We start from the raw sequence: 15,339 nt of genomic DNA, 5'->3' as shown, positions 1-15,339 counted from the left end.
GCTTCTTTGTACATTTATTCTTATAATAACTAAAATTGTAATGGATGTCCTTTAATTTAAATGTTGTGTGCAACTCATAATATTTCCTCCTGAAACCGTCATGTAAATGTGTAAACAGATGTTAGCTAATGTCTCCATCCTTTCTGGATTTCTGCGTATGCATCCTTCTACTACTTTATATAAGAAACACACTCATAGCTACGCTCCTTGTTAAGCAATTTCCAGCATTATCTCCAGAGTGGTATTCTAAGAACATACAGTTTAAATGACATTGTGCTGGAAAAAATGAATGATGCAGAAAAAATTACAGGGAACCGTATATAGATTTCTGGTGCTCTTTTTCTGAGTCACTCCCTCTGCTCCAGAATTCTTTTTTACCCCATCATGATGGAACATTACTTGTATATTTGAAAGCTATTTCATACATTTTTTCATATTTCTATTTTACTGAATTATAGTATTACTTTTTAACATTCTTACTGGATCTTTTAAGTTTTCAAATCTCATAATATACTCTGTATACTATAGAAATGGATACTATGTGTCAAGCACTGTGCTTACCACTGGAGATACAAAGCACTTAAGAAACTCATTCTAGAGTTAAATTAACATGTAGGCAACTATAATCAATTAGCTCACTGCTATAATAGAATTCATATTAAATGTGAGAATATACAAAAAAGAGATCAGAGTTGCCAAGATAAAATGAAATGATTTCTCACTCTTCTTTGGTTCCCACAGTCAACTGATTACTAAGTCTACAGAATATATCTGAAATGATTCATGAATCAGTTCTCATTCTCCACTTCTACTATCACCACTCTGATTCAATCTCTCGGCATCTCTCACCTTAACAACTTTACTAGCTCCCTAATTAATCACTCCCATGAGGTCCTTTTTGTCCTCTCCACTGCGCTTAGCATTTGGAGTTACTTTGTTATCTAAAGTTAAAATTTTATACCTTTACCTAAAACTTTAGTTAGCCTCTCATTACTTCTCCAATAACGTTCCAATTCTTTAGTAAAGCCTAATTCACAATCACTCACGCACACACACACACTAGTGTGTGCACAATATGTTCTTACACAGTATGATTTGAGGCCATGTTAGATTTGATAACCATCCCATGATAATACTTGCCCATCTCTGCTTGCTGGCCATCCTAGTATGAGGATCTCCTCCTTTTGGGGTTAAAAATTGTATTTTAAGATTTCAAAACAAAAGTAATTACTCCAGGGGTTGGGATATTATATTAAATCATGAAAACATTAACCACCTAAAATAGGTCCATCAGATTGATTAAATTCATCAAGCAAAATCTGGTAAGACTAGAACCTAATTGGAATCATGAGTTTTGATATACATAAGGGTGGAGAGGGCGGGGGAGGAGGGCCATAAAGTTTCAACTGAAGCTCTGTGTAGAAAGACTAGGCACAGTTGGAATGGTATTCTTGGGCAGAACGGGAAAGCACACTGGCTCCCTGGTTATTAAAGGGGGAGAGGGAAAGAAAATGAGAATCTGCCATTGGAACAGACAGCTAGTCTGTCTTTTTCATCCTTATACCACTAATGCCTGGAACAACAAATTGCTCACAGTAGGACTCAATAAAAACGTTTGACTGAGAAAATGAAAGTGAAAGAGGATATACCTAATCTTCTTTATGAAACATTGATAACAAGAAACTGCTTTACAGACTGAAAATCATAGGTCTAGGATATGATAGAATATACCTGGCACTTTCCAAAGACAGAAGAAGAAATATACTACTCTAGTTTTCAGAACCATGAAATTGAGTTTTTGAGAACTATACAACTACAAGAAAAATAATGGAGAAAAACAGAAAAGATGCTTTGAGTTAATTGAATTATAAGTGGTCTGCAAGAAAATGGCTTGAAATACCTAATGTTCAGCAGCAATTTAATCAAGTGTCAAAGAGAACAAACAGGAAAGCTCATTTGGCTATTTAATAGACTCATGTATTAAATTTTAAAAGCTACAAAAAGGAAAAACAAGTTATTGGTATTTTATTAGGAGAAGCGAAACACAAGAATATATTTCAATTAAAAATAATTGACACCAATGTTAATTTTTTAGTTTTGATTAACTCGACTATGGCTTTATAAGAAGTTAACATTCCAGGACGATGCATGATGTGAAGGGTATATGGGAATGCTCTGTATTGTCTATACCACTCTTCTATAAATCCAAAATTAGTTCAATAAAAAAATTTTAAAAATAATAAGGCAAATGCAATGCAAAATAAACCATTGATTTAATACTGAATTTTAAAATACAGTTATAGGAGATATTTTGGACTCAATTGGCAACATTTGAAATATTAATTAGACTTATGAAATTATTTAACCCTCTTAGGGGTGAAAATGTTATCGTGGGTATGTAGCAGAATGTCATTCTTAGGAAAGGCACGCTGAAGTAAAAATGTGTGTGTGTGTGTGTATCTGTGTGTGTAAAGAGAAAAGATTAAGCAAATGTGGAAAAATGTTAATGTTGAATGTAAATGAAGGGAATACAGGTTTTTTAAATTTTTAAACCCTTTGTGTTTGATTTTTTGCAAAGTAAAAAATAGCGAGGAAGGGGCCGGCCCAGTGGCGCAAGTGGTTAAGTGCGCACGCTCCGCTGTGGCGGCCCCGGGTTCGCCAGTTCGGATCCCGGGTCCACACGGACGCACTGCTTGGCAAGTCATGCTGTTGCAGCGTCCCATATAAAGTGGAGGAGGATGGGCACGGATGTTAGCCCAGGGCCAATCTTCCTCTGCAAAAAGAGGAGGATTGGCATATGTTAGCACAGGGCTGGTCCCCACCCCCGCCCAAAAAAAAAAAAAAGCAAGGAAGAACAAAAAAAAATTAAAGACTCTCCAAATTGTGCTGGTTTTGAACATGGCCTTATGTTAAGTGGTTTCTGACAATTTCCACAATAAGACAAAAATCAAAGAGAAAATATTTCCATCTAAAAATGAAGAATTTTCAAAGTTTTGGCGTTTCATCTTTTGAAAATATAGGAATTCAAGGCATTATGTTCTTAAGTAGGTTGTAAGAATGAAGTATAAAATGATGTCTATGTGGGTGTTACACGGGGAATGAAGAAATTATTCAGCATGAAAAACTCACACTTCACCATTTGGTGAAAGTCAAGCCTTGCACATACATATGTTATTTAGAAGCAGCTAAGATAATTTCCAATATTTATATCACTTGGAAATATTTTTCCACTCTCTTTTTTTGGTAGGAAAAAGTGAGGCTTTGGAATGTCTGGTATTTCAGAAAAAAATCAATGGTGACTAAAATGAGACAAGACCTTCATTTTTTAGCCAAATCATTACTCCAAGATGTGTGTGTGTGTTTGCACACGTGTGTGTGGGGGTAGTTTAAACCATATTGTTTTTATAATGGTAGCTTTGACTAGCTACTATAAAAATATATATATATTTACACAATACTGTCAATGATATTGTTAAAAAGTATTTTCTTTTGCCTATACTTTTAGTTTTTATTGCCACTGATTTTTTTTTTTTTTTAATTCCCCGAACTAACTCCTACTGTTCTAGTATAATGAATCATTCTTCCAGGCAAGTTTTAGTTGTGAAGTGGAAAGTATTTCATTCAGTCAACACTGTACTGTTAAGGTATGATTCTTTCTTTCATTCATGAACTTTAATTCGAATCGTGTTACTTATGAAATATCATTCTCAACGCATGGAAAATAAAATTCATAGAAAATTCACAAATTCATTTACAAATTGATTTTTACATTCTTTACTCCTACCTGTGGCTGAAAATCTACCAATTTGATTTTTATGTCTTCTTTCATCTATTAAAATGAAGTGGGAAATTTTCAGAGGACCCAGCAGTCGAAAGAAAATTAGTTGACAAAGAAAAGGAATTGAATATACACAGATGACATAACACTTTGTTTGGGGGGTGGGGATAGAGTGGTAACCTAAATTTAGCAAGTAATTTACTCATATAACACAGATTCATCTCCCACTGATTTTCTGAGTAATTTTATCTGACTAGGAGACAAATAGCACACATCTTTCAGATTCAACTGACTAATTTGAGAGCATAGTTTATTCTTTAAGTTCATTCAAGGCTTTTCAATAAAGCACTTCTTTGGGGCCAGCCTCATGGCATAGTGGTTAAGTTTGGTGAGTTCTACTTTGGCCGCCCCAAGTTCATGGATTGAGATGCTGAGCACAGACCTACACCACTCATCGGCCATGCTTTGGCAGCATCCTACATATAAAAAGTAGAGGGAGATTGGCACAGATGTTAGCTCAGGGCTAATCTTCCTCAGCAAAAAAAAAAAAAAAAAGTTCTTTGCTAGTAAAGTTCTTTTTTTTTTTTTAAATAATTTTTGGAATGTAGAGTGGAGAAAGAGATAGGGGTTTGGTTTTATTTTGATTAAATTTGGACTAAAGAAACAGTCGGAAAACTGAACTACTATAACGTTTTGCCTTTTTCATCATGGTTTTGCCACTAAGGGTAGACAATTTATGAAGGGCTCAATGATGTGGAGGCATCACCTTTTTTCCAGCTGATTTCAGATCAGATATTTGACCTTGGAGAGGCTTTACTAGAATTGCTAGTCCCACAAGAGGTTGACAGAGAACACAAGAAGTTGTAAAACCACATTTTTATATTAGTCATAGCTGTGGAACGCTACCATTACCTCCTCCTATGTTTTAGTACCAATTACCATGCTTCAAAGAGAAGTGTATTGATAAGAAGATTTCTCATTGGAAAACAGATTTAACATAACCAAAGCTACATGACCATTTGGCTTTTGATCTACAGAGGTTGACAAAAAATAATCCACCAGAATCTTTTAAAAATAATGATATTGTAAAAGAATGTTGACATCAGTGTATTGGAAAGAGGAAACTAGTGAGTTTAGGAGGTGACATTTAATTAGTGACATTGGAGGTATGAAGACGTGGCTGCCTACCTTGAACACACAAATGGTCAATCTCTATTGCAAATGTGCTGAGGGATACGAAGAGCATCAGTAAGCTTAGAAATACACCTTGTGAACAACCAGGTAAAAAGGGAAGGGGAGGGTTTTGAAATAGCCTAAATGAAACAACATCATGGAAAGGACTAGGGTTGTGTGATTGGACAAGCCTGAGATATTCAGGGAGTGTAACCTACAGGACTCAATGGATTGGATGCCAACGATGGAAGAATGACACATAGGGTTTTGGCTTGTGTTCTAACTAGATCGTGCTGGGAAGAATGGGGGAGAAACAGACTTTAGGTGAGGGAAAATCAGTAACTATTTCTAGATATCTTAATTTTGAGACCAGTATTAGAAACATGAGAGGGTAGACTGACTATGCAGTTAGAGATACAAGGCTGGAGCTCATGGTGGATAATGAGGGAAAGATTTAATTTTGGAAATCATATAAGTGGATGAACTCCCTTAAGGAAAAGATATATAGGGAAAAAATAAAATTATTTTGAATTTTCTTTGTAGAGAATCTTATGAAATGTGGATAATGGAAATTTTATTTCTTGATTTCCAATGCTTATTCTTCTATTCATTTTTGCAGCCTTTCTGCACTCCTTTGGATTTCCAGGAAAATGCTGAGTAAAAGTGGTTTTAATAGGCACCCTTGTTTGTACCTAATCTTAAGGATAGACTTTCAATATGTGATCATTAAATATTCTTTTTTCCTCTAGGTTGTTTTTTAGCTTACTTGCCTTAGGTTAAGGAGTTCTTTAACCCATAGAAAGCTATACTTTTTCTTTCTTTCTTTTTCTTTTTTTTAAATTGTGAATGGATATTGAATTCTCTCTTAAAAATTTTTTTTGTAACCATTGAAATGATGATAATATTTTCTCCTTTAACATGATCTATTTCTGGAATAATTTCAACTTTGTGATGATATATTATTTTTTAAATACATTACTTTGCTAATTTTGCTAACATATTTCATATAATTTTCAACTATATTAATCAATTAAATTGGTCTCTAATTATCATTTCTGATACTATACTTAATGTTTTGTATCAAGACTATGTTAGCCCCATAAAATGAGCTGGGGAGATAGCTTTCTTTTTCTACTCTCTGGAAAATATGTGCATGCTGAGAATTATGTGCTTCTTGAATGTCTATAATAAGCTGTTTGTAAGACATCACAGGCAATTCTCAGTTACTTTTCCTGGAAACAAAGATAATACAGACTTGTCTGGAGGGTGAGAAATAGGCACTCAAGATTAAGGATAATCATCAATTTGATAGGTACCAATTATTAGTGGTTGATGTTCTTCTGAGTATTTTTTTTTTAATTATAACAGCTTATAGGATAGTGTCTCTTATTATCCTCATTTAACATATCATATAAATCAAGCTTAAAGAGATTAGGAAGCCTGAGGTCATTCAGTTAATATACAGCAGAGTGAAAATTTGACTGAGGATGATCTCAATCCAGAATTTGCAATATAAATCTCTTTACTTTGACAAATTTATCATAAAAAGGATAAATTGCTGAAAGTAAACATTGTTTTTCTAAGAGCCAATTTGAGTTTATTTCCTTCTTAGGAAATTTGTGATATTAAAAATAAATTATCTGTGACATATATTTTTATGTTGAATGTTGAGTCTCATTACAATTTGCAATGTACTTGTATACAGTACATTGTACATTGTAGTGTTGGTTTAAATGAAGAAATCTCTTCTCAAAACTATTTTTCTACTGAGGATTTTATTCCTTCTGTCTATCTCTAGGCTTACTATTTTTACCTTCCTCTCTTGGTGATATGAGTAAGAGCATATCTTTTCTATAGCTGAAATCATGTCCATATGGACTTTTCCCCTGTGATTCTGATCAAAGTGCAGAAGATTATTTTAATTATAATTAAGAGTATAATAATTAACATAATAATTCATTCAAATAATAGTGTAACAATTCAATACTTTAATGAATGCCTACAGTCACTTCGTTTAGGAGGAAAGGACTATAAATGATATGAATGGTAGATCTGCATAAAGTAACAGTTGCTAGGTTGCTACATTGTTTTTGCTTTCCAATATTTTATATACTTGTAAGTCAAATTCTGAAGTTTCTCTTTTTCATCTTTTGAAAACATGGATTTTACTTTTTAAAAATACATAAATTATAATCATAGTAGCAGTTCCACAATTTAGGGTGTATTGAAGAAGGTATTTATTTATTTTTTTGTGTGTGTGTGTGTGAGGAAGATCAGCCCTGAGCTAACATCCATGCTAATCCTCCTCTTTTTCTTTGCTGAGGAAGACCAGATCTGAGCTAACATGTATTGCCAATCCTCCTCCTTTTTTTTTTTCCCCAAAGCCCCAGCAGATAGTTGTATGTCATAGTTGCGCATCCTTCTAGTTGCTGTATGTGGGACGAGGCCTCAGCATGGTGGGAGAAGTGGTGCATTGGTGCGCGCGGGGGATCGGAACCCGCGCCGCCAGTAGCAGACCCCGCGCACTTAACCGCTAAGCCACGGGGCCGGCCCTGAAGAGGCTATTTAAATAAATGGAAATAAAAATTTCTCATTTTATATCTTGTGATAACTGGAATTGTGCCATTAAGACTCATGAGAATACAAGAACTAAAATATAGTGAATATTATCAAGTGAATACGACTTAAGATTAAAGCAATTATTATTTTATTACAAACTACATTAGTTACCTATTGCTAAATAACAAATAACTATAAAACTTAGTGACCTAAAACAACTAACACTTTATTTCTCAAAATTCTCTGGGTCTGCCTGATTCCTTGGGTTGGCTAGTGGGTAAAGAGGGAGCTAGAGAGGTGAGGTGCCTGAGACGGATGAGCATCACTTTCCGCGCGAATTTCACCCTTACAGAGGCTAAATGAGGATTCTTCACGGGCAGTCTCTGGGCAGTGTTCCCATGAAGGGAAAGCAGAAGCTGTACGGCCTTTTGAGGTGTAGCTTCTGGAGTCATACAGCATAACTCTTGTCACATTCTATTGATCAAAGCAAGTCACAACACCAGCCAATATTCAAAGGGGGAGATATATTTCACCTCCTTGTGGAATAAACTGCAAAGTCACATCAGAACAGGACACAGACACGGGGAGCGTGATTCAGTGACGAACATTATTGTAACAGTTTACCACACAAACTAAGGGACGGCTTCATACACTGGTTTTGGAAAGGTAAAGTCCATAACCTTTTTAACTTCATGCTGAGATATAAAATATACTACTCTATTGGTTTGAGAGTCTCATGTGTCACCCCAAACTGCTTTTTATGGCATTTGAATGAAACTAGGGTGCTTTCATCTTTTCATAACATAAAGAGAGCTCCTCTGAGATGCTGTAATCTCAGCCATAAAAGAATACAGACATTATGAAAAGGAATTTCAGCAGGTGCCATAAATGAAAAATATTGAGATAAACCATTGGGAGACAACTTTTAAATGTTCCATTCATTTCAATGAGTTTACTAAAATAATGGCAAAATAAGAATATGAAAGAGAATCAATGCAAATAGTCTTTGTAATTTTCCGTTTGTAAAAGTAGACTATTTCAGTGAGTTTCATCTATCTGTTGTGAGCATATCAATGGCTTGCTAAAGAAGGAAGAACTAAAGTCTGTTCTGAATTTTAGTTTTAACACATTCAAAATTACATATTGTCTTCCCAAACTACAGTTTAAGATCCACATTCAATACCCACTTATTGAGCACCTAATAAGTTTCAGACATTATTTAATCCTTACTGCCAATTTTAACCAATAGAATACAGACATCATATATTATGGCCATGTAACAGGAGAGGAAAATAGGGCTCAGGATACTAATTTGCCTAGCTAAATCTTAAGTGGTGACACTTGAATATAAATTCATATGTTTAGAACTTTGCCCAGTGTTTATAACATTACTGCCTTCCTAAAAATTTTTCATAGCAAGTAATTACCAGATATGATAAAAATTTGCAAAAATATTCCTTTTGCTAAATAACAATAAAAATAAAGCAGCTTAGTGGCAAAGGTCTTTTTGATAAATAATCGGCATTTCTTAAACGCTAGTTACATATATAACAGGTATTAAATAGAGTACTTTACATTTATTTTTCCATTTAATTTCACAAAGTCGTTTACAGAGAAAGTACCGTTATTTTTAATTTTCACTTTAGGGAACAGGCTTAAAGAAACCCTGGCACCATCTCAAACATTTAAATCAGAATATCTATGACGAGCACTTAAAAAAAAAATCTTCCAAAGAGATACTAAAATGCAGCCAAAGTTGAGAGCTATCGCTTTAAGTTGTTTGCTATACATTTTTAGAAAAAATTTATGTCATTAGTAACGAGGCTAAAAGATAAAAGACAGAGCACATTGAATACCAATAATCTTACGGTTTTCTTATCATTACTTAAAAATGTCTTAGTGTTTATAATTTTTCATTTAAACATCATGTACTAATAGGTAAGCATTTTAAGATATGTGAATACATCTTCTGAAGGAAATACATTTTGTTAACACATAGTTAAAATGATTTACATTTTAATGGCTTTTGAAGCTTTAGGCTGTTAAAGTGAAATATAATATTAAAAAACAAGGTTGTTATATTTGAAAAAACAATGTATGTAAGTTACTGCCTGGACCAAAATTAGTTCATACAGAAGCATTTAGGAAAAAAATAAAATATCATTTTACTGTTCAATTTCCTAACATTTTAAAGTATAATCTCATACTTTCACATATATTCACATACGTGAATAATTACTTTAAAAGCAGTGCCTCCATGAAAAACTCACATACATCTTTTCTTGAATTGTTTTCCAAATATACCCCCAAATTAAACCTATTTAAATGTACTTGAATACATTTTAAAATATGACTCTGTTGATGGTAAGTTTACAGGTATATTAAATAATCTATAGCAAAGTATTATCTATCTATGTGTAAACGTTAACCATAAATTAATTGATATAGCATTTGAAATCTGTGTCTCTATTATGCACAAAAATTTTTACAATGTTATAAACCAATGTTACTGCAATAAACAAAAAATTAAAAAAATAAAAAATAAAAAAATAAACCTCTACAATGAAAAAAAAAAAAATCAGTGCTAATCTATTTAGGCTTACCAAGGTATCCACTAAGTTTAGTTGCTAAAATCACTAAATTATATAAAGAAGTAAAGATTCATCCCAAAACATTATCTTCTCACATTTGAAACTGAATAAATTCTCTTATAACAAGTAGATGATAAAAAAGAAATCCTTCTGTTTCACCGAATCATTAATATATTAAGTTGCTACTAACTTCAGAGACATAACTCTTACAATCACAATGGGAGTTTGAGGAAATTCAAAGTATCTCATTCGAGATTAAACTTACCAGCAAATTTGATATGGAATTTATTTTCAGGCTTTAATATCTGGACATACAAAGGGCAATTTGGAGCAAAATCTTTTACAGCCCATGCTCTCAAAATTGTTTGGTGGTCCTGAAATGATAAATATCAAAATATCCTGAAATAAATAGAAAAATTTATAATATATAAACAAAAAACCGTCCATCAGTGTGTTAAATGGTCACATCAACAGTTTAAAATTAAACATACAGAATAATTCATTGTGAGGACTTATTTTTAAAGATACTTATTATTTTTACAGAATAGAGTAACAGCATCGAATCGAACCAGTGCTAATGACCAGCACTTAGAAAATTAGCAGAGATTAAGGCAGGATGCTCTTGACAAGCTCAAAACTAATTTTTCCAGAAAATAATTGAGGATCAGAAGCCTTCAGAAATGCAGCATAACTAAAAGTTTGTAGTAACAGTTTCCATGAAAAAAAATATGGATTTATAATAATTTCAACATGCTTAGAAAGATTGGTAAAAGGGGAATGACCATACATGTAGAGAATACATTATTTTACTTTTTTATGTAACAGCAAAGGTAAAAGAATTTTGACTCTGGGGGTGTGTGAGTGTGCATGCACGTGTGTGTGTGTTGGAAGAGATCAATAACTCTCAGATATTAAAAAAAATCAAAAAAAGTTTAAAAATTATGCTAAGACTTAGAAAAGAAGTGAAAATCATGTTTAACATGAAATATTACAAATAGTGTCACCTCATAAATTATTATTTACCAACTGAATAAATCAAAGCAAATTATAAGAGAAATATGCCACATAATTAGCTAATACATTTTGAAAAGAGAAGCAAAAACATGTTCTAGGTTAGCACTGGTCCATACACCAGCCATTAGCCACATGTAGCTGTTTAAATTTAAATTAACTAAAATGAATTAAAATTAAGAATTCAGTTCCTGTATCACACTAGCCATATTTCAAGTGTTCAAAGCCACATTTGGCTAATTCAAAGCTATCTTGGACAGTGTAGATATAGAGCATTTTCATCGTCACAGACAGTTCTGTTTGACAATATTGTTAGGGAAAGAAAAGAAGGATTAGAAATACAGATGGATATGAGAGATTGCTTATAGAAGTGCAGAAAGAGGGCCGGCCCCGTGGCTTAGTGGTTAAGTGTGTGCGCTCCGCTGCTGGCAGCCCGGGTTCGGATCCCAGGCGCGCACCAACACACCACTTCTCCGGCCATGCTGAGGCCGTGTCCCACATGCAGCAACTAGAAGGATGTGCAGCTAAGACATACAACTATCTACTAGGGCTTTGGGGAAAAATAAATAAATAAATAAATAAAATTATTAAAAAAAAAAAAAAAAAAAAAAAAAGAAGTGCAGAAAGAAGCTGTTGTCAACGGCTGGTAACTTTAAGTTACGTGCAAGTTGATGAATAGTAAACCAGAATTCCTTAAGTGAACAATGTGCCTCTTACAGCAAACATTCAAAACATGACAATGAGCCTAATTAAGTGTGATGATTAATTTTATGTGTAACTTCACCGGGCCATGGGGTGCCCAGGTAGCTGGTTAAATATTATTCTGCTGGGTGGGAAATCCCAGAAAAGGGACAGGCAGAGAACAGAAACCACAAATTCTGTGTATAAATTTACACAACATTGGCTGACTTCTGAACCATTCATGCATGGGGCAGAATAAAAGCAATCTCAACTGAGAATTGAATCATTGCCAGCTGCTAGGCTGATAGCATTTGCATTTTGAGTTGAACCAAATTAACTGTTTGCTTAAACAAGAACTTCAACACTCTTTGGAAGAATATAAGAGAATCCATGTCTCCACAATGTAACATAATATCCAGAATACACTGCAAATTACTCAACATTTGAAGTGCCAGGAAAATGTGACCTGTTGTCACGGGAAACAAACAAAACAATATCCAACAGATGTTAGACTCTAAATGATCTAGATGTTTGAATTATCAGACAAGGACTTAAAGCAGTACTACAAGTATGATCAATGAAGTAAAGGGAATATGCTCACAATAAATAGAGAAAACCTCAGCATAGTAAGGGAAAATATTCAGAAAATTAAACAAAAAGCTAAAATATCTGAAAAATATTCACGGAGTGTCTTTGAAATAGAATGGAGATGATATAGGAAGAGTCAATGAACTTGATCATAGATCAATAGAATTTACCCAACTTGAAAAACAAAGAGAAAAGGGATGAAAAAAGAATTCAAGGACTTGTGGAACAGTGTAAAAATGTTTTACATAACATAATTGGATTCCCAGGAAGCAAACAAAAGAGAAAATAGGGCAGGAAATGATTTGAAGAAATAATGGCTGGAAACTTCCCAATTCTGTAAAAGCCATAAATTTACAAGTTAAAGGAGCTCAGCAAATCCAAATGACATAAACAAAAAGATTACCACACGTAAGCACATTGTAATCAAATTATCAAAAAATAAAGATAAAGATAATATTTTGAAAGCAGCCAAAGAAAAACAGTCGTATGACCAAGGACTCTCATCAGAAATCATGGAAACCAGGTGACAATGAAACAATGACACCAGAGGGAAAGATAGAACTTCAGAAATCAAACAAGAGTATCAAAAATGGTTAATATTTGGGGCCAGCCCCATGGCCTAGTGGTTAAGTTCGGCATGTTCCACTTCAGCAGCGCGGGGTCAGTTCCCAGTCGCAGACCTACACCACTCGTCAGCTGCCATGCCGTGGCAGCGACTCACATACAAAATAGAGGAAGATTGGCATGGATGTTACCTCAGGGCAAATCTTCCTCAGTTAAAAAAAAAAAAGGTTAATATCTGAGTGGATACAAAAGACTACTGTGAGGTTTCAAATTTATGAAGATAACCAACATCTGACAACTATAACAGAAAGGACAGTAAAAGAGGAATAAATGCAAAGTTTCTAATTTAACCAGTTGCACAATATTAACATGAAGTAAACTATGAAAAGTTGGATGTAGGTCCAACTAAATTGTTTTGTTTTTTTCCCACTGATTTTTGTTCCTCTGTTTCCTCTTTTCTACTTTATTTTATTATTTGATGTTTTTTTTTTCTTTTAGAAATTCAAGTTTAATATACCTATTTGCTTTTTAGAAATATCCTTCAAATTTTTTTTAGTGACTGCTCTAGGGACTATAATACACAACCATAACTTTTGAATGATGACATTAAAGGTTAATGGACTAAACATACTAACACATAAAGAATATCAGAAGGACAAAAACAGTAAGACCCAATTCTAAGCTATTTGGGAGAGATGCATTTTAAATATAAAGTTACTGATAGGGTAAAAGCAGTAAATGATAAGAAAACAAACAACTAAATTAAAAAATGGGCAAAACATCTGAACAGACACCTCACCGAAGAAGAAAAACAGATGACAAATAAGCATGTGAAAAGATGCTCAACATCATATGTCATTAGGGAATTGCAAATTAAAACAAGAATGAAATACCACGACACACCTACTAGAATAACTAAAATCCAAAACATTGACAGCACCAAATACTGGTGAGGATGTGGAGCAGTAGGAAGTCTCATTCGTTGCTGGTGGGAATGCAAAATGGCACAACCACTTTGGAAGACAGTCTGCAGTTTCTTATAAAACTAAACATACTCTTACCATATAATCCAACAACTGGCAATCCTTGGTATTTACTCAAATGATTTAACCACACAAAAGCCTGCATTTGATTGTTTACAGCAACTTTATTCATAATTGCAAACACTTGGATGCAACCAAGATGTCCTTTGATATGTGACCAGTTAAATAAACTGGTACATCCAGACAATGCAATATTATTCAGTAATAAAAAAGAGCTATAAAGCCATGAAAAGACACGCAGGAAACTCAAATGCTTATTGCTAAATGAAAAGAACCAATCTGAAAAGTCTACCTACTGTATGATTCCAACTATACAACATCTGGAAAAGGTAAAACTGGAAAGAGTAAAAAGTTCAGTGTTTTCTAGGGGCTTGGCAGAGTGGGGGAGGGGGAAGAGAGGGATGAACAAGTGTAGTACAGGGGGTTTTTAGGGCAGTGAAACTAATTTGTATGATATTGTGAATGGCAGATACATATCATTATACATTTGTCAAAACCCATAGAACATACAGTGCAAAGAGTGAACCCTAATGTAAACTATGGACTTGAGTTAAAAACAATGGATCAATATTTGCTCATTAATTGTCACAAATGTACCACAATAATACCCGATGTCAATAATAGGATATATGGGGGGAGGGGGTGTATGGGAATTCTCTATGTTTTTTGCTCAATTTTTCTGTAAACTCAAAACTGCTCAAAAAAATTAAAAAAAAAAAAGTGGGAAAAGCTGAGCTTCAAAGTCACAAATTAGAAGTGAGCGTCTACTCTTACTCCAGAATTTACAAACTGTGTAAAGAAAAGTTACTAAATGGATCTGATTCTCAGACTGAAATTTTGAATTATTCTGGTAAAATGGATGTGGACAGCTCGCTCTTCTTATTTTACTTGACTCAAGGCAACATGTGACATATAGACCACTGACTTCTTCTCTGGTTTCTCTGACACTGTGTCCCTGGTTGTCCTTTGACCTTCTTGTCCCAAATTGAACTATCTTCCTGCTGGTAATTATTCCTTTTCCCAGAGGTGGATGCTACCGGACACCAAATCCTAAACTCCTCCGTCTCCCTTACCCCTACATTGAGTCAGTTCTCAAGTCTCATTGATTATGCCTCCTCAATATTGCTCTAATATGTCCACTTCTCCCCAACCTCACTGCCACAATCTGTGTCCGAATAAACTACTATCACTTCTGGCTTGGAGTAAAGGCAACAGCCTGCAAGTCCACCAATCTATCTGAAGTTTCATATATTTTTTTTTACTAGTTTTTTGTTCTTAGATTTATTACACTTTCGAACTAAAACATGATTGTTGTATTTGGCTGCTTAAAATCCTACAGTGGTTTTCACCA

At 34.0% G+C, this 15,339-nt stretch overlaps 1 protein-coding gene across 3 annotated transcripts in view; it reads right to left on the bottom strand.

Moving 5' to 3' along the window:
* Nucleotides 1-15,339, bottom strand: part of KCNT2 (potassium sodium-activated channel subfamily T member 2) — a 341,540-nt gene that overhangs the window by 162,513 nt on the left and 163,688 nt on the right. For all 3 annotated transcript variants that reach the window (XM_087424351.1, XM_014794147.2, XM_087424352.1), the window contains exon 13: nucleotides 10,367-10,475. In XM_087424351.1, coding sequence (XP_087280477.1) covers nucleotides 10,367-10,475 — 109 coding nt within the window. The remainder of the gene's footprint in view (nucleotides 1-10,366; nucleotides 10,476-15,339) is intronic.

Source organism: Ceratotherium simum, chromosome 36 (assembly GCF_057802395.1).
Source record: "Ceratotherium simum simum isolate JZ-2026a chromosome 36, ASM5780239v1, whole genome shotgun sequence".
NCBI lineage: Eukaryota > Metazoa > Chordata > Mammalia > Perissodactyla > Rhinocerotidae > Ceratotherium > Ceratotherium simum.
This window is presented reverse-complemented; position numbering and strand designations above follow the sequence as displayed.